The sequence below is a fragment of the Trachypithecus francoisi genome, unplaced genomic scaffold (assembly GCF_009764315.1).
Source record: "Trachypithecus francoisi isolate TF-2019V2 unplaced genomic scaffold, Tfra_2.0 Lachesis_group9, whole genome shotgun sequence".
Taxonomy (NCBI): domain Eukaryota; kingdom Metazoa; phylum Chordata; class Mammalia; order Primates; family Cercopithecidae; genus Trachypithecus; species Trachypithecus francoisi.
The window spans coordinates 14,999,825-15,019,924 of NW_022681474.1; the positions used below are offsets into that span (position 1 = coordinate 14,999,825).

Genomic DNA, 20,100 nt, shown 5'->3' on the forward strand with positions numbered 1-20,100 from the left:
CAAGTGATCTGCCAGTCTTGGCCTCCCAAAGTGCTGGGATCACTAGAAGCTTCTCAATTTTTTTATTCCAAAGCTATCTAATGCAGTTTTTGCCTCCTGAAATCACTTATATATAAACATATTGCCTGCAAAGTGGGTCACCGCGTCACGCCTTGGGTTTCCTAGGACACAAATCAACCGGCACATGCCTGGACAGCAGGTCATGTCTCTCAAATCAATCTGCAAACCATGGTCACAGAGCCAATCAGTCTTATAGCTTTCATTGTAGCTTCTCTGTGGAATATTTTCAAGGACATATGTGTACTTTAGGATGTTCACATGTCATGATTAAGTTGTAAATTTCAAAAATTCGAAGAATGTCCATTGTTGGCCAGAAGTATAAAAATTTCAGAGATTTAAAATAAAAGCATCTTTCAATCTTACTTAAATAGGTCTATGAATTATCCTCTTCCTCTTGAAAGTAACTTAAGGGCTGTGAAGAACGTCATCCATAATGAAACTGGGAAGGCCTGTTCTCCCTGGGAACAGAAAGGTCACTGTCTTTGCTCAACAAACAGTCGAAAGCTGGGAACACAGGCCTCCCCAGGCCTCTTGGCCGCCTGTCAAGCCTCCTCAATAAAAAATTCACATGGAACACGTTCTACTCTATCTTCTCTTCCTTCTTTCCTCCCTTTAGCAAATAATTATTGAGTGCCAACTATGTTCTGGACACTGTTCTAGAATTTCTGTGATAAGCAACAGAGACCCCAGCAGTGATTCTCTGCTGGGGCCGATGGCTCTCAGGGGCATCCTTCAAAACTGGGCCCATTTGATTTTTTTTTTTTTTTTTTTTTTTGAGACGGAGTCTCGCTCTGTCACCCAGGCTGGAGTGCAGTGGCCGGATCTCAGCTCACTGCAAGCTCCGCCTCCCAGGTTTACGCCATTCTCCTGCCTCAGCCTCCCGAGTAGCTGGGACTACAGGCGTCCGTCACCTCGCCCGGCTAGTTTTTTGCACTTTTTAGTAGAGACGGGGTTTACACCGTGTTAGCCAGGATGGTCTCGATCTCCTGACCTCGTGATCCGCCCGTCTCGGCCTCCCAAAGTGCTGGGATTACAGGCTTGAGCCACCGCGCCCGGCCTGATTCTTAAAAAAAAATAATTTCCAGTTCCTCTAAAAATTCTGTCATGACTTTTATTTCCTTGATGTTAAGCTTTGTGTCTTAGGTTTGTGGCTGCTGACATTCTCTGGGCCCTGAAGTCACTGCCGCTGGCTCGTGTGCTGGCCACTTGGTCGCGCTGGCCTGTCTCCCACCAGGTGGACGCCCAGCGAGCTATGGATGCTGTGTATGACAAAGACATGGGGGATGTTTGGAGTCTGTGATGTGCTATTGTCCTTCAGGTAATGGTTTTCTGCAAGAAAGTAGAGAAGTAACTATCTTAGATTTCCCTAAGAACAGGTTTTGAGCCAATTCTAGGCTGGCCCTAAATTCCTCTTCCTAGCACGTGAAGCCTGGGAAGCCCTCTGTGGGCCTATGCCTTCGATAGCTCTCAGCCCTGGTCTCTGCTCCCCCATTCCTGTCCAGCTATTGGAAGCACCTCTCCGTTTCTCAGCCTCTCTGCTCCTTTACTGGAACTGGGCAATGCCCCTTGGAAAAAGCAGCACAGTTTTCTTCTCCTAGATTCTGCTCTACACTTTTCAGAGCTATCTGGTCTCTGACATTCTCTCTCAGGTGTTTCCGGCACTCTTGGGAGGTGGGCTGTGCCACTGCCTGGCCCATCTGGCCCACCATTAGCTGAAAGGAAGCATGAGCAGCCTTTGACATGGACGTGGCGACTGCTGAGAGGGCACTGTCTGTACACAAGCGATGTAGCCTTATAGGACCCGTGAGTATATGCTTAGTTTTTATTCATAATTTACTCAAAGTCACTGAGCTCCCACTTCGTGCTCGTGATTCAGATTTGAGTCCTGAGAGGATCATCTGAGATGACGTTTAAGCCAAGGGTTTAAATGAGTCAGATTCGGCCAGGTGCAGACTAAGGAAATGCAGCTTTCAGGCAGAAGAAGAAGCACGTGGACGTGCTGAGATGCAGGCAAGGCCTCATGGCTGGAGCTGGCTTGTCACCTGGCATAGGAACCCCTTTCCTGTTCAGACTCTGTGCGTTCCTTTTAATCTGCATCGGGGCATGTCATCAAGCAGCACACAAGCAACCCCACTGCAGTATCTGTCCCCCGTGGGGTGGGGTTGGGGACAGAATTATTTTCTTACGGCTCAAGTGTTTCATGTCTACCAATGCCGTGTCAGTTGCCAGCAGTGGCCCACGGGCACGGGGACCCAACACACACCGTGGAAGCTGACCTTGCTGTCTTCTCTCAGGAGTGGAGCCCCAAGCCACGCAGGGTGTGTCTCCACGGCTTTTCCTGGCCAATCTGATACCAGGATGCAGTGGTCAGAAGCACCTGCACTTCCTTCCACTCCTGTCAAGGCGAGATGCCATTTGCTCTCCACTGATTCTCTATCAGTGCTGAGCTATATGCTATAGAGTGCACTGATTCTACCTTGTGTTAAACTGTCACTTAAAAGTGCACAAATTGTTTCAATCAATCCTAACATATTCACCCATGTAATTAACACCCTATCAACACAGAGAATACTTCCAAAACCTCACAAGGCTCCCTGCGCCCCTGGAAGTAGCCTCTATTCTTGCCTACATCTTAATTGGTTTCACCTGTTTCTGACCTTTATTTCACTGGAATCACATGTGTCTTTTGTATCCGGTTTCTTCCACTCAAGACTGGGTCTGTGGATTTACTCACACTGCTGTGTGTAAGCAGGACTGCTCCCGCGGCGTGACACCATCTGATTGTGCGAACACCAAGGCTGATGGAATCACGGCAGATGTTCTGCAGGGGCGTCCCTGGGCTAGAGACTGGACGTGTAGTAAGGAGCTCCGTGAGTGAGCACAAGCCCGGAAACCACACCGTATCACCTACTTATAGGGCAGTGCATAAAAACCTAGGAAACACCTAGTTTCTCAAAGTGACAACGAATGTGTCAACGACTTCCCAGCTCAGGAATATGCTGCATTAGTTCTCTGCTAAGTTAGTAAAATGGAAACAGAAGGCAGAACCATTCACATTGATCTCCCGCCAGGTCTGACTCCTTTGACTTTAGCAGATAGTGGCCGACAGCTCCACGGTAGCAAACGTGCTACTCAGCAGTTACTTTCTATTCTGTCAGCACTTGGTGATGCTGGTCCTTTAAATTTGGGTTTTAATTTGCACTTACCCAGTGATTAATGAGGTTAAGCTCCTTTTCATGTTTAACACCCGAATTTTAATAGACTTTATTCTTTAGACCAGTTCAGGTTCACAGCACAATTGGGTGGAAGGTATAGAGTTTCCATAGACCCCCAGCCCCTCCACACACACAGGCTCCCCCACTATCAGAGTGGCCCATTTGTTACAGCCCAAAGACGTCCGTCAACACATCGTTATCACCCGGAGTCCAGTTTACTTGAAGCTTGCTCTTGGTGTTGGACAAATGCATAATGACCTATATCCACCATTTCAGTACCATGCAGAAGAGTTTCACTGCCCTGAAAACCCTGTACCCTGCCCACTCATTCCTCCCTCTCCTCTCACCTCTGGCTTTTTAGTTTCCAGTTTTCCCTTTACTGGAATGTTGGAGAATTGGACTCCTTCAGGATGTAGCCTTTTCATGCTTCTTTCAGCAACATGCACCTAACTTTCCTCCCCGTCTTTTCGTGGCTTGGTAGCTCATTTCTTTTTAGTGCCAAATAACATTCTACTGTCTAGATATATCAGTTTACTTATGCATTCACCTACAAGAATTTAAAATAGAGAAGAGAATGCAGTGTTGGAGATTTACATTTGGGAGTCTGAACCATGTATGTAGTAAATAAGTATAAAGTATGTGTGAAAATTGTAAAGTAGAAAGCTGTCAGGATATCTGAATACACACAAATATACACTTCAGTTCATGCTGTAAAATGTTAGAAAATGTGTAAGTACATACTTAGGGCTGAAAAAGCACCTAGAGAGGAAGGGTGAAGAAGAGGTGTACGGAAAATCCCATCTGCCAAGAGGGCATCTAGAGTACCTCATCCCATGAGGAACTCCCAACCTTAGTGAGGCTCCAGCAGACAGATCCAAGTGAGAGGATGAAACCACTGCACAAGCACCCCCTAGGGGGCAGGCGGAGGGCAGTTCCCACAGGGACCCACTGCGGGTATGACCTGGACTTGTCCCCTAGGGGGCAGGCGGAGGGCAGTTCCCACAGGGACCCACTGCGGGTATGACCTGGACTTGTCCCCTAGGGGGCAGGCGGAGGGCAGTTCCCACAGGGACCCACTGCGGGTATGACCTGGACTTGTCCCCTGGGGGCAGGCGGAGGGCAGTTCCCACAGGGACTCACTGTGGGTATGACCTGGACTTGTCCCCTAGGAGGCAGGCGGAGGGCAGTTCCCACAGGGACCCACTGCGGGTATGACCTGGACTTGTCCCCTAGGGGGCAGGCGGAGGGCAGTTCCCACAGGGACCCACTGCAGGTATGACCTGGACTTGTCCCCTGGGGGCAGGCGGAGGGCAGTTCCCACAGGGACCCACTGCATGTATGACCTGGACTTGTCCCCTAGGAGGCAGGCGGAGGGCAGTTCCCACAGGGACTCACTATGGGTATGACCTGGACTTGTCCCCTAGGGGGCAGGTGGAGGGCAGTTCCCACAGGGACCCACTGCAGGTATGACCTGGACTTGTCCCCAGGTGCCAGGGCCAAGTGAGAAGAAAATGTGCCTTCCTTCCTATTACCCCATTTTCTGTTTTGCTCTTGTTCTCTTGATAATATAGGTAGGGAAACAGAATCAGCAATTACATAGAAAGCCACCTCTACTTTGTCCTTAAAGGAGTTGGCAATGGTTTGACCAGAATCAAACAAGTATATATTTTGAAGACTAAGAATTTAAAACAGTTTAATAAAAAAAAAATTATAGATATCACTTAGCTTTCAAGTTCAAAACCAACACATCTGCCTTTGGGGTCAGAAGTGGTTATATCTAGGAGACGGATACTCCTCTTTATAAAAGATGAAGGAGTTCTAAATTACCAGGTCAAAAGACATTCCTACTTAGATTTTCTGGATGGCATCCTAGTAATATAACAACAGTAATATCTAACCCTTGCTAAGTACTTACAAGGTGCTGGGTAACAGTCTAAGGCTCCAATGTCCAATTCAGTAGCCATGGCAACTCATAGTTCTTACATAACTAATTATATGTGGCTTTCAGCCTAAAACTTGCTAGAAAATAAAACTAAAAAAATCAGAAACAATATTATAAATGCAACAGAAACTATATAGGCAATATCCTATTAGTGTATCAAAATTTTAACAAACTAGACACAATATTAAAATGCAATTTTTTTTTACTTTTCAATAAAACACTTGCTACACAGTCTTGTCTGAAATTATAAATTGTCCAAAGTTAACCATAAATGAATCATTCTACTGAATTTAACATTTAACTTTGTAAGAAATAAATTTTTATTTTTCTTCATTATCATATAGCATTTAAGAATAATAAAGCTGTCTTGAGATTTCAAATTTGAGATATCTATGGCAAGTTTATAAAAGTACATTGATCAAGGTACAATTTTTAACATTAATACACACATTCCATAATCTCAATCTATTTAACATGAACACTGGCCTTTGTCATTGTTATTTTTTTCTCCCTACAATATTTCCTGACTCTGTAGGACAGCGGTTGACGCTGTGCCCCAGGGGCATCTGGCAACATCTGGTATAACTGTGGGTGTCACAGGAGAGGGATGCAAATGGCATCCAGTGTGCAGTCCAGGGATGCTGTTCACCATCCTATAATGCACAGCACGGACCCTTACCACAAGGATTTTATCCAGCCCAAATATCAACAGTATCAAATTTAAGCAACTCTTATCGAGTGGGACTCAATTCCTATTTTATGAACACCTCTGTGCCCACTGTAATTCTGAAAACACAGACTTTGCTAACTGGTAAATACTATTTAAAAGAAGATTTAACCTAATCAATATCACTTATCAAAAGCAATGGTTGACTTTAAGTATCAACATGTTTCCAGAATGAATAAACCACACAATCAACTCAGAATGATACAAATTAGGGTCCATATCATTGAATTTCCCTTGAACCTGCTCTGCTAGTTTAATCTGCTAATATGAAAGTTAATTAGGACTGTTTTGAAGGAGCGAGACAATAGTTTCCTTTGCACATTTTTCTGAACTATGATAAAAATTTAATGATACATAAAGCACCTGGCAAATAGCAAGTGCTCTGTGAGTGCTCCGGAAATGTTTATCACAGCTTACTAAACACATAGGGCTTCACTTATTTGTTCAAATTTCCCGTAAGTATGTTATCTGCAAAGGTTAAATTAAGTTTTAGTTGCTCTCTCTCATTTTACAATAATCGCTTACAAATGTTGCTTAGAAACAGAACACATATCCAGGGCGTGTGATACAAAATTATTAGTTTTTTCCACACAAGTTTTAAAGTATCAGTGTATATAACACATTCATGATAGTATTAAATGATAGAACTAAATTGAATGATTAATGATAGAACTAAATTTAAACTGAAAAAGTCATTCTAAGTTTGTTAAGTAGAGACATTTTTCAGTAATCACTTACCTGAATATTCACATTCTGTGTATTTTCTCATGGTCAACAAACTGATTCAAATGATTTAAGTTATCCCACCATTTAAAGAGAAAAGTCTCTGCAATAATTTGAAACCATGGTGTTATCTTAATTTCACCATTGGCTGCTTTTTTCAGAAGTTCTTTTAGTTCTTCCTTGGACACATAACAAAAGCTTTTAATCTCATTGGGATCTGGATTCAGAGTGACATTCTTCCTCACAAACAAAATGTAATCAATTTCATGTTCACCCCAGATACCGTCCGACTGAGCTTTGTAGTGAATTCGTGTTAAATAATTAATTTCTTCTGGAGGAACCTAAGACATTAAAACAAAAAAAAGTAATTAAAACATTGGCCGGGCGCAGTGGCTCACACCTGTAATCCCAGCACTTCAGGAGGCCGAGGCAGGTGGATCATGAGGTCAGGAGATCGAGACTATACTGGCTAACAAGGTGAAACCCCATTTCTACCAAACATACAAAAATTAGCCAGGTGTGGTGGCGGGCGCCTATAGTCCCAGCTACTCGGGAGGCTGAGGCAGAAGAATGGGTGTGAACCCGGGAGGCGGAGCTTGCAGTGAGCAGAGATTCTGCCATTGTACTCCAGCCTGGGCGACAGAGCCAGACTCCACCTCAAAAAAAACAAAACAAAAAAACCCAAAAACCATTGGCCACAGTAACAAAAAAATCTAAAATTAGCTCACTGTATTACAGCAATATCTTGAACAGGAGTATAGTTTTAGGATTAGAACTTTTAAAGCATTAATCTCCTATCAACAATATATGGAAATCTTAATATTACATATGGAAAAATGATTATATTATTAGTTTCAAGTGTTTGCGTTTTTTTTCCTGTAGGACCAAAAAAGTTTTTTTTTTTAATGTTAAAAAAAAGCGGCAGTCACTCAAACTAGAAATGTGACATTCTTCTTTTTCTTTCTTTACTTTTTTCTTGAGACGGAGTCTTGCTGTTGCCCAACCTGGAGTACAGTGGCATGTATCAGCTCACTGCAACCTCTGCCTCCCAGGTTCAAGTGATTCTCCTGCTTCAGCCTCCTGAGTAGCTGGGATTACAGGCTTGCCCCACCATGCCCGGCTAATTTTTGTATTTTTAGTAGAGACAAGGTTTCACCATGTTGGTCAGGCTGGTCTCGAACTCCTTACCTAGTGATCCACCCGCCTCAGCCTCCCAAAGTGCTGGGATTACAGGCGTAAGCCACCATGCCTGGCTCGACATTCTTCTTTCTCATATTTTAAGATTGCTTTTTTGAAAATATAGGTAAGAAAAACTTTATTTATCCAGGTCTTATTTAAGGGGGATAATTCTAAGAAAAAAAATTATTTCAATTAAATCAATTAGATTTATGGTTTATATTCCTAAGAATTTCCATAAGAAAATCTTCACCTTTTTTTTGTTGGGGGGGAGTTTCAGGTGAAAACTGGAAAACCTGCTAGTAAAATTCTACAAGAGCTGTAACACTTGAAAATATTCATCTTAGATTTGATCAATTATAGAAATATTCAACCTTATATAGTGCTTAACCGATCAATCCATCCCAGTATTGAGCTAAGTTTTGACAAGTGATATTAAGAAATTAAAATTTAAATAATCTTTATTCAGGATGGTTTGTGAGGCTAACTCATAACTCAGGAGGTTATCAAGCAGAGAACTACGTTTGAATTTAAAACTTTTATTAAAAACCTTTTTAAAGTATGTTTAGGTTTCAGCTTGTATGGTTGTGTAGTAGAGCCAGTTACCTCTTCCAAGGGAATTCCTAGCTCAGCTTTCAGCCGCCTCTGTGCTGCTCGCCTCACTCCAAGGGCCTCATTTTCCTCAAGCTCGCCTGGATTACTTAATGGATGACTACAACAAGTATTAGTAAAACAACCTGGAAAATGTTAATACAGAGACAGATCAACTTTTCTTCAAAGTAGGTCTGAAAGATCAAGAAAAAGTTTTATAAGTAACTGAAAAATGAAACATTTTTTAAGGATTTTAAAATGAGTTATAAAGGACTATCAGTAATTATTTTAAGGATTTTAAAATGAGATATAATGGGCTATCAGTAATTATGTTGTGAAACAGACTACATTTGTAGGTAAGTTCCTTATAATGCTTCTTAAACCAAAAAAGATCAAAGTGTAGATAATACAGATTAAAGATAAATATATAAATCATACATATTGTCCAATCACTTACTAGTTCTTATTTTTTCTTGCTGTTGTATTAGGTTGCATGCATTGTGTAAACTTAATTTATGTAGAATATAAAACTATGCCATTCACAGGATTTCCCTTTGTGACCGTGGCTCCAAGAATTCAGAATGATAAAAAGTCAAATTAATGTACAAATAAAATATTGTACATTAAGTGTACTAACCTGGAAAGGTAATCTTAGCATCTGATCTTTGCTGTAGCAGAAGCTTATTTTCAGTGTTGAATAAAAAGACACTAAAAGCTCGATGCAATAATCCTGAAAGCAAAAGCAAAAGAAATAACAATTACTTTAGCTTTAAGTGCCAGTTATTTGCTGAATTCTCTCCTTGCAGTTCAGAATAACATTAGCAACTTCCTGCTGCTTTTGCTTTTTCCCATGTATCCACATGCATAGTCTCTGCATGGCTATGGTGAGAAAGAGCTCTGCACTGGGCAGGGAAGTTGACCGTCGAGTGAAGGAAATGGTGATGCTGGTGGCCCCTTTCCTGCAGTCAAGTTCCCTATCAAGGACATTCAGTTCTCGGAAAGTGGTGAAGGCACACGCTTCCCTGCACGATGCCCGCCTCTCTCCATTCTCTAGAAATATTAGAGGCTAGGCTGCTGCTGTATGTCAGGGTTAGTCCCTCTTTTATGAATCCAGAATAACTCTGAAGAAGCCGAGAAAAAGCGTGAAGTGAAGAGAAATCGCTGTAACAGGAAGACAGCAAAGCAGATGCTAATGACTACACTATTTAACGAACTGGAACCAAAGAGAAAATACGGTATTATTAAAGCCTGCACTTCCTTGAACAGAGCGCTCTTCTCAGCAAATGGGAAATGCCTACACAAATAGCGTTATAAGAGAGACTATTTCAAAGCAGCACCTTTCTCAATGTTCTCATTCAGGTGACAATTCTTCTTGGTCTCAGCCCCAATTTTATTGTCATTTTCGTCAATAAGGATACACATCTCTGCCAGGAGTTGAACCTGTTGCTTGTCGAGGTGGTCGGTGTTTATTTCAGGCATCATTACAAAATGTCTGATCTGTCCTAGAACACTAATATTAAAGGAAAAGAGAAAGAAAGGCCATCATAGATTTTTCTGAATGTCATATAAACACAGGTTAATAATGATGTTGCTTCCCCATCTGCAGTTGTACCACTCTGCATCCCCACAGGGGCCCCAAGAACGCTGCCAGCTGGCTGCTCAGCGCTGTCTCAGTCATCATTTCTCCTGCAGGTTTCACAGCTGGCCTTTTACCACAGTCATGCTCCTAAAAACCAAGCTCAATGTTCCACTCTAAATTCTTGACCTCTGAGCTATTCTGCAGCACTTGATACTCTATCCTTTTTCCAGTGTGCTTTCTTCCCTGGTTTTTGGCCCCAACCTAACTTTTCGTCCTGCTTTTCCATACGAGCTTCTGTAATCTCTAGAATGTGCTCCCATTGCCGTCCTGAACTGTTTTTCCCACTGCCTGTCTCTGCATAGTTGCTCAAGAATGCCACAGGCCAATCTTGGCTGAAAACCATTTTTTTCAAGGCATAATTTATGTGTCAGACATTCAATAACCTTTCTACCAATTTCACAGTAAGACTTAATCCAGTTTTTCTCAACCCAAGCTCCTGATCAGAAAAATGATTTGTATGAGTTTTGTCAATTTCCCCCAGGACAGTACTTAGCTGATACCATTCTAGATAAACAGGAGAAGACTTAATTCGTTATATTCAATAGATGCTTTAAGGCAGTGCTTGGCAAGTTTTTTCTGTGAAGGGCCAGATAGTATGAACTCTGCCTCTGTAACACTAAAATAGTCACAGGTAACAGGTGACCTGGGCAATATGTGAACTGAGTATGGGTACAGGCCAATATTTATGGACACTGAATTACAACTTAATTTTCATGTGTCACAAAATATTGATTCTTCTCCATCCGTTTAAATACGAGAAAAACACTCAGCTCACAGGACGTAACAACAGGCAGCAGGTCAGATTTGGCCTGTAGGTCACAGTTGGCCCATCCCTACCTTAGTGAAACAAGCATTAATTTTCTGAACCCCCATTAATCCCTCCCATGTGATTAAAATGTAAAGCACTTACTAGGGCACTTTCAGTATTCTGACTCACACTTTTACATATCTATATCCAGCAGCATCTATGCTCTGTAACCTTTGTATCCTTCAGGGCACCTTTACATAGCCCGACCTTGAAATTTTTTATTCCCTTTTTTCTTCTCTTTTATTTCCGAATGCATTATACACACACACACACACACACACACACACACATATTTTGAGACAAAATCTCACACTGTTGCCAGGGCTGGTGTGCAGTGGGGCGATCTCGGCTCACTACAGCTTCCACCTCTCGGGTTCAAGCGATTCTCCTGCCTCAGTCTCCTGAGTGACTGGGACTACAGGCATGCACCACCACACCCAGCTAATTTTTGTATTTTTAGTAGAGATGGGGTTTCACTATGTTGGCCAGGCTGGTCTCGAAGTCCTGACCTTGTGATCTGCCCACCTCGACCTCCCAAAGCACTGGGATTACAGGCACGAGCCACCGCGCCCGGCCTCTACACAATATATTTTGAAGATCCCTTGTGCTCTACTAGATTTTACTGAAATACTTTTTTGTCTTTTAGAGGGAGTCTCGTTTTGTTGCCCAGGCTGGAGTGCAATGGTGCAATCTCAGCTCACCACAATCCCCACCTCCTGGGTTCAAGTGATTCTCCTGTCTTGACCTCCCAAGTAGCTGGGACTACAGGCATGCACCACCATGCCAGGCTAATTTTTGTATTTTTAGTAGAGATGAGGTTTCGCCATGCTGGCCATGCTGATCTTGAACTCCTAACCTCAGGAGATCTGCCTGCTTTGGCCTCCCAAAGTGAGCCACCATGCCCGGCCTACTGAAATACTTTCAACAGAGTTCAAGCATACTGCAGAATGTACACAAAGTGTTTAAACAGCTACTTAATACAAAGTTCTAGACCCACATAGGGTCTGGGATGTGTGTGTGTGTGTGTGTGTATGTGTGTGTCAGGAGTCAGTGATGATGGAGATACTGATAGCTAATACAAAAAATCTGAAGTAAGGTTAATGATGGAAATAAATCAAGAGGGAAAATAATGTGAAAAGGAAGTTGACTTCAGAGCTGGCCTCAATTTCTCAATTTTAGAAAGATTTTCAACTTCTATAGGCTAGTTTTATATACAGTCATCCTTTGGTATATATGGGGGTTGGTTCCAGGACCTCCCACAGCTTCCAAAATTTAAGGATACTGAAGTTTCAGATATAAAATGGCATAATATTTGCAGATCACCTGTGTATATCCTACTGTATACAGACATGTGTCACATGATGGTGTTTCCGTATACTACAGACTGCATATGCTACAGTGGTTCCACAAAATTATAACAGAATTGACATATTCCTATTGTTAATGATACTGTAGCCACTGCAACATCCGAGCACAACACATCACCTTTTTTTTTTTGAGACGGAGTCTCGCTCTGTCGACCGGGCTGGAGTGCAGTGGCCGGATCTCAGCTCACTGCAAGCTCCGCCTCCCGGGTTTACGCCATTCTCCTGCCTCAGCCTCCACAGTAGCTGGGACTACAGGCGCCCGCCACCTCGCCCGGCTAGATTTTTGTATTTTTTTAGTAGAGACGGGGTTTCACCGTGTTAGCCAGGATGGTCTCGATCTCCTGACCTCGTGATCCGCCCGTCTCGGCCTCCCAAAGTGCTGGGATTACAGGCTTGAGCCACCGCGCCCGGCTAACATCACCTTTTTAAAAATATTTAGATACACAAATACTTGCTACTGTGTTATGACTGCCCGCATTATTCAGCACAGTAACACACAGTCCAGGTTTAGGCCTGAAGCGACAGGAAAAATAGCCTAGGAGCCACTGGCTACACCACACAGCCCAGCGGCTCCACTGTCTGTCTACACCACACAGCCCAGCTGCTCCACTGTCTAGGTCTGTGTCAGCACACTCTGCTTCCACAAAGATGAAACTACCTAACAATGAACTTCTCCAAAGTATCCCCGTTAAGTGATGCGGGCAGAACGTTAAATTATCATCTGTAGATGATCGCATAATATCTAAAACATGTAAATCCTACATAAATAGTTGCACTGTATTGTTTACAGAATGTCTGTACATGTTCAGTACAGATGAAAATTTCTTCCAAATATTTTATAATGTGCAGTTGGTTAAATCCATGGATATGAACCCCAAGGATACAGTAGGCCAACTGTATACTCGGCTCACTGCAGCCTTCCCCTCCGCCTCCCAGAGTGCTGGGATTAAAGGCGTGCACCACCGCCCAGCTGTAACGACAATTGCTCTTTCGGGATTTTCAGAATTCATATTCTAAAACTAAGCTTCATAATAACAAGATAAAATGAATACGTCTATTTATGCGTTTAAAGATAATACCACGTAGCAGACGCGGGAGCACATCACCCAACCCAAGAAAAAAGTCTAGTTTCATCTATGCGGTGCTCCCCATCTCTTCTGCTGCTCCATTCTCAGGAGAAGCGCCTTGAATGTGTTGCTGTCACCCCCTTGCACGGACGCAGGTGTATGCACCCGCGTCACACGCGTGGACTCGGCACGGGGAGGCCGGTGTCGATACGCTCGTATTTCTGAATTCTCTAAGAGGAGACTCGGTTTCCAATTCCACCAGTTCCTAAACCTCAGGTGACCGTGCGCAGACGACGATCTTTTCCACTGACAAAGAATGGCAACGTCTTCTTCGCCCCAACCCACGCCTCCGCCTTCCACAGGGCGCGGGCGCCCACCACAGCCCGGGACAGCCCGGCCTCGCTCCAGTTCGGGAGACCAATGCCGCCGTCCCCAGATGTCCAGGCCCCCGCGCCGAGACCTCAAGGGTGGCCCAGACCTCGGGCCTCCTCCCCGTCCCGTCCCGCAGCTCCCCGGTGCCACCCTGCCCCTGTCTCCCGAACTCCGCCGCCCGTCCACAGTACCTGATCGGCCTCCGGCCACAGACACCGGCCGGTCCCGGAGCGCACCCACTATGAGCGCTGTCCGCAGCGCGCACCGCCCACCGGGCCGCGCAGCCAATCGCCCGCGCCAGCGCCAGTCCGCACCACATTGCTCGGCCAATTGGCGCCCGTACACGCCTGACGTCACAATCTCGCCAAGCGTCGCGCGGTGGCGCCACCTCCGTGGCCTGTGGCGCCACCTCCCTGCCTGTGGCAATCGGAGACGCGCGAAGCACCGGGAACCTGAGTCGTGAGCTCGGGTTCCGGCCGCTCCCGAGGGGGTCAACACGCCTCACCCCCAGCTCCGCAAAGGCAGCGTCCCGCGACCGGGCGGTAGCCGAGACCACATCAGCCGCCAGCCAATCACGCTTTCGCTTCTGCCGTGCGAGCCCGAGGCGCTGCGAACGGTGCCAAACGTCAGACGCCTCGAGGCTCGCGTTCCGTGGAACTGAGCCCTCCCGGTCGGAAAGCGCCCGCGCGGCTGGGCCAATGGAAACGGAGGAAAGGCGGGACGTCATTGCTGACTGGCTGGTTGGGAATCCCCCCTCCCGAGATCCGCCGCTGGGACTACAGCGTTTGGCTGCAGGGCGAGGTCTTGCCCATCTAGAACGGTGGTCGTCTGCTACCGGGACGAAGGCGGAGCAGAGCCGCGAGTGGGGCGGGGCGTTCCACGCTCTGTTGGGAGTGTTCGCTTTCCGGGTACACAACAGGACGTTCTAAATGTTTTCATTTTTTGAGATAGTTTCGCTTTTGTTGCCCAAGCTGGAGTGCAATGATGTAGTCTCCGCCCACAGCAACCTCCGCCGCCCAGGTTCAGGCGATTGTCCTGTCTCAGGCTCCCAAGTAGCTGGAACTACAGGCATGCGCCACCAAGCCCAGCTAATTTTGTATTTTTGAAGACGGGTTTCCCCATGTTGGTCAGGCTGATCTGGAACTCCTGACCTCAAGAAGTGATCCATTCGGCTCAGCCTCCAAAGTGCTGGGATTACAGGTGTGAGCTACCGCGCCTAGCCCTCTAAACCTGTAAATAATCGTGAAATGTACGCACAGCTACAGCGAATTCAGCTGTTTCCTCTACCTTTTGTGTGGAATTTAAAATACTGAACTTGAGATGAACCTGGTGTGCACCAGTTCTCAAACTTCTTGGTCTCAGGACTCGTGCACACTCTTAAACTGAGGACCCCCAAAAGCTTTTGCTCACTGTTGTTTGCTACTGCTATTTACTAACGTAGAAATTAAATATATTAAAATATTCACTTAAAAAACACATGACACTAATTTACATTTTTATTCAAAATCTTTTCCAGACAAAAAAATAGACTGATTTTGTTTTACATGTTTGCAGATCTCCTTCATGTCTGGCTTAACACAGATAAGAAAATCTGGCCTCCTGCATGCGCAGCAAGTCCTCACTGCTGTCAGTGCGTTCTTGGGAAATACTTTAAGTGAAACAACGTATAGCAAAACCAATTTTACCAGAGGCTAAAAAATAAGGATTAAGTTCCTAAAGCATACTTCTGGCCAAGGGAAAAAAAAATCACTAAACTTCTAAAGGCCATTCTAATATTAAACATTGAAATAAACGTGAGCTATACATACATTTAAGAAAGATTAATAAAAAACAAGATAATTACTACTTAATTATTCCAGTTCTGGGTCATGTGTAGCTGAAGCCTATTTCAGTAGGTCAGGACACAAAGAGGGAACCAGCCCTGGAGAGGACGCCATTCCATCACAGAGCCACTCACACACCCACACTCACACTGGGACAGTGAAGACACACACCAGTTCACCTCACGTGCACACCTCTGGCATGTGGAAAGAACTGCGGTACTCAGAGGAAACCTATGCAGGTGTGGAGAGAACATGTAAACACCACAAACACAGTGCCACTGGCCGGGAGCCTTTTTCTCATTCATGTTACAAAGAAATGAATGAGCACCTGCTGTATGCAGTTTGAAAATTGAGAAGTATTTTTTAATAGCCTTTTCAAATTATCTTGGTTATTCTTTTTCGATACTACTACACCAAAACACGAGTGGTGGATTTTCCAATTACTATTTGGAATGTGAAACCACTTCCATGGACATTTTATACTCTTGTTACATTAAAACTCATTATTTTTGACTGTACCTCCAATGTCTATTTTCCTATGCGTGAGGTGAAATGTCATGCATTGGTCATTTGGAAAATATTGATTTACTGAATTAAACAAATCTTTGAAATGCTAAAACATTTCATTATTCAATATCAAACAATCACATTGTTACTATCACTAGTAATCTCATCAGAAAAGCTTTTAAGTATTGGGAAGCTGGCTTAAGTATTGTAGCACTGGCTTCAACATAAAGTCACCAAGTTCTTGATGGTTTTAAGGTTTTTTAATTTGAATTTTTGCATGAAAATTCAAACATTATTGGCAACAAGTACCGAGAATTATGTTCCTTGAAGTGGCATGAACATATTTATTTTCATGAAAATGTCTGCCAAATATCTAGGTTTGAGTACCTCACTTTATCTGTCAGTTCTTTCCAGTAAAAGTGGTATTTCATGAAAAAAGCAGCTAGTTAGTTCAGCTTACAAAACAAACGTTCCCACAAGTTCTTTTCCTGGAGACAACAGTCATAATTCAGTATGTAGCAGAAGTGCTTTATGTGTATTTTCCATTTTGTTATAGAGAATATTAGATGTGTACTGAATGGTCGAGATGATTAAAGTTAGTATTTTTTACTGCTAACCATCAGCTGAGCCTTCAGGGAGTCATAATCTTTTTGTTGGTGGAGGGTTTTGCCTCAATGTTGATGGCTGTTGATCAAGGTGGTGCTTGAAAGTTGGGGTGGCTGTCGCAGTTTCTTAAAATAATAATGAAATTTGTCACATTGACTGACTCTTCTTTTCATGGAAGGTTTTTTTTTAACCCACAGGAAAACTTTTTTTTTTTTTTCCGAGACAGAGTCTCGCTCTTTCGCCCAGACTGTAGTGCAGTGGCGTGATCTTGGCTCATTGTAACCTCTGCCTTACGGGTTCAAGCAATTCTCCTACCTCAGCCTCGTGAGTAGCTGGCACTATGGGCGTGTGCCAGCATGCCTGGCTAATTTTTGCATTATTAATAGAGCTGGGGTTTCACCATGTTGGCCAGGCTGGTCTCGAACTCCTGACCTTGTGATCCGCCCATCTTGACCTCTCAAAGTGCTAGGATTACAGGCGTGAGCCACAGCACCCAGCCAGGAAAACTTTGAAAATTGGAGTCAGTCCTCTCAAACCCTGCTGCTACTTCATAAACTAAGTCTATGGAGTACTCTAAATCCTTTGTTGTCATTTCAACAGTGTTCACATCTTCACCAGGATTAGGTTCCATCTCAAGAGACCACTTTCTTTGTTCATCCACAAGAAGCAACTGCTTATCCATTCAAGTTTTATTATGCTATTGCAGTGATTCAGTTACATCTTCAGGCAGCCATAGCCTTACAAAATGTATTTCTTAAATAATGAGACTTGAAAGTCAAAATGACTCCTTGATCCACAGGCTTGCAGAAGGGATGCTGTGTTAGCAGGCATGAAATCAACATTCATCTCCTTGTATATCTCCATCAGAGCTCTTGGGTGAACAGGAGCACTGTAAATCAGCAGTAGTATTTTGCAAGAAAATCTTTTTTCCTGAGCAGTAGGTCTCAACAGTGGGCTGAAAATATTTAATAAACCACACTGTAAGTAGATGTGCTGTCATCCAGGCTTTGCTATTCTATCTACACAGCAGAGGCAGAGTAGAATTAACATAATGCTTAAGGACCCTAGGATTTTCAGAATGATACATGAGCACTGGCTTCAACATAAAGTCATCAGCTGCACTAGCCCCCTAGCAAGGGTCAGCCTGTCCTTTGGAGCTCTGAAGCCAGGCTTTGACTCCTCCTCTCTAGCTATGACAGTCCTAGGTGGCATCTTTTTCCAAAATAAGGTTGTTTCAACTCCAGTAAACACCTGTGGATTATTAGCAAAGCTGCCATCATCAGCGATCTTAGGCAGATCTCCTGGATGACTTGCTGCTTTATCTTGCACTTGCACTTTTTTTTTTTTTGAGATGGAGTCTCGCTCTGTTACCCAGGCTGGAGTGCAGTGGTGCGATCTTGGCTTACCGCAACCTCCACCTCCTAGGTTCAAGTGATTCTCTAGCTATTCAAGAGCCACTGTGCCTGGCCCACTCTTACATTTGTAGCTGGGACTACAGGCGTGTGCCACCACACCCAGCTAATTTTTGTATTTTTAGGGGAGGCAGGGTTTCACCATGTTGGCCAGGCTGGTGTCCACTGATCTACTTGCACTGGCCTCCCAAAGTGCTGGGATTACAGGCATGGTAATTACAGGCGTGGTCGGCCCATCTTGCACTTTTGTATTATAGAGACATGGGATTACAGGCGTGGTAATTACAGGCGTGGTCGGCCCATCTTGCACTTTTGTATTATAGAGACAGCTTCTTTCCTTCAACCTCATGAACCAGCCTCTGATAGCTTCAGATTTTTCTTCTGTAGCTTCCTTACCTCTCTCAGCCTTCAGAGAACTGAAGAGAGTTAGAGCCTTACTCTGTATTAGCCTTTGTTTAACGGAATATTGTGGCTGGTTTAATCTATACAGACCACTCAAAGTTTCTCCACATCAGCAATAAAGCTGTTTTATTTTCTTATCATTTGTGTATTCACTGGAGGAGCACTTAAAATTTCCTTCAAGAACTTTTTCTTTGCGTTCACAACTTGGCTGTTTCAACATGCCTTCCTCAATATGCTTAATCATTAATCGTTTCTAGCTTTTGATTTGAAGTAAGAGATGTGCAACTCATTCTTTTATGAAACACTTAGTAGCCATTTTAGGGCTATTAATTGCCAGATTTTTTTTTTTTTTTTGAGTCAGGGTCTTGCTTTGCTGCCCATGCTGAAGTGCAGTGGCGTGATCATAGCTCACTACAGCCTTGAACTCCTGGGCTCAAGCAATCCTCCTGCTTCAGTCTCCCAAGTAGCTGGGACTACAGGCATGAGCCACCACCATGCCTGGCCCCTAATTTCAGTATTGCCGTGTGTCAAGGATAGGGAGTTCTGAGCAGAAGGAGACAGATAGGGAGGCAGCTGGTCAGTGGAATGGTCACAACACATAAAACATTTATTGACTCAGTTTGCTGTCTTATATAGAGGTGGTTCATGGTGCCCCCCAAACAATTATGACAGTAATATCAAAGATCACTAATCACAGATCACCATAACTGATATAATAATGGAAACATTTGAAACATTCCAAGAATTACCAAAATGTGACACAGAGACATGAAGTGAGCACATACTGTTAGAAAAATGGTGCCGACAGACATGCTCCATGCAGGGCTGCCACAAATCTCCACTTTGTAAGAAACATGATACCTGTGAAGTGCAATAAAGTGATACACACGAAAACAGCTGTGCCTGTTATATGACATATATATGTGTGTGTGTGTGTGTGTGTATATATATATATACACACATAAAACTTGAGAATGATTATGAAGCAACATGTCAAACAGGTTATAATACTATAGTGAACTAGCCTGTAATCCCAGCACTTTGGGAGGCCGAGACGGGCGGATCATGAGGTCAGGAGATCGAGACCCTCCTGGCTAATACAGTGAAACCCCGTCTCTACTAAAAATACAAAAAAACTAGCCGGGCGAGGTGGCGGGCGCCTGTAGTCCCAGCTACTCGGGAGGCTGAGGCAGGAGAATGGCGTAAACCCGGGAGGCGGAGCTTGCAGTGAGCTGAGATCCGGTCACTGCACTCCAGCCTGGGCGACAGAGCGAGACTCCGCCTCAAAAAAAAAAAAAAAAAAAAAAAAAAAAATACTATAGTGAACTAACTATCCAAGTGTTTCAGCACAGTTAAAATAATCAGTAATGAGGACAATGACAGAATACCTAGTAAATCTTAATTCCCTATCAAACTATGCTCATAAATGAGTCTTAGTAAATTCAGCATTGTTGCCCTATGTCAGGGACAAATTACATGTATTTTGCATAGATGGACATGTGACAAGATAGAAATTGGTTTTCTGAGACAAGATTCCCTGCAGCTTCTGAGTATGTAATTGGATACCAGGATTGTAATCATAACCTTTTATAATTTTGGCTAGTTTTGTGTCTTTAAAAAAAATTACACTGGATAGTTATTTCAGGATACAGGGTGTTATGGG

The 20,100-nt window shown here is 43.8% G+C and overlaps 1 protein-coding gene and 1 non-coding gene across 9 annotated transcripts in view; both read right to left on the reverse strand.

The window, feature by feature from the left end:
- IDI1 (isopentenyl-diphosphate delta isomerase 1) overlaps positions 1 to 20,100 on the reverse strand; it is a 31,555-nt gene that overhangs the window by 9,639 nt on the left and 1,816 nt on the right. For 2 of the 8 annotated variants that reach the window (XR_004436467.1, XR_004436469.1), the window contains exons 1-6: positions 13,879 to 16,875; positions 9,772 to 9,944; positions 9,072 to 9,164; positions 8,450 to 8,580; positions 6,683 to 7,008; positions 5,191 to 5,307 (exon numbers count right to left, since the gene is read on the reverse strand). Coding sequence is in view for 5 of the 8 variants with exons in the window: in XM_033208653.1 (XP_033064544.1) it covers positions 6,691 to 7,008; positions 8,450 to 8,580; positions 9,072 to 9,164; positions 9,772 to 9,944; positions 13,879 to 14,414 (1,251 nt within the window). In the remaining 3 variants the exon portion in view is untranslated. Of the gene's footprint in view, positions 1 to 3,622; positions 3,823 to 4,951; positions 5,308 to 5,405; positions 7,009 to 8,449; positions 8,581 to 9,071; positions 9,165 to 9,771; positions 9,945 to 13,327; positions 13,492 to 13,878; positions 16,876 to 20,100 lie in introns of those variants that run through there. The other 6 variants (XR_004436468.1, XM_033208653.1, XM_033208652.1 and 3 more) reach the window with 6 other exon arrangements.
- On the reverse strand, positions 8,111 to 8,173 carry LOC117082898. Its single transcript, XR_004436825.1, has one exon. It is a non-coding gene; the product is annotated as a U7 small nuclear RNA (small nuclear RNA).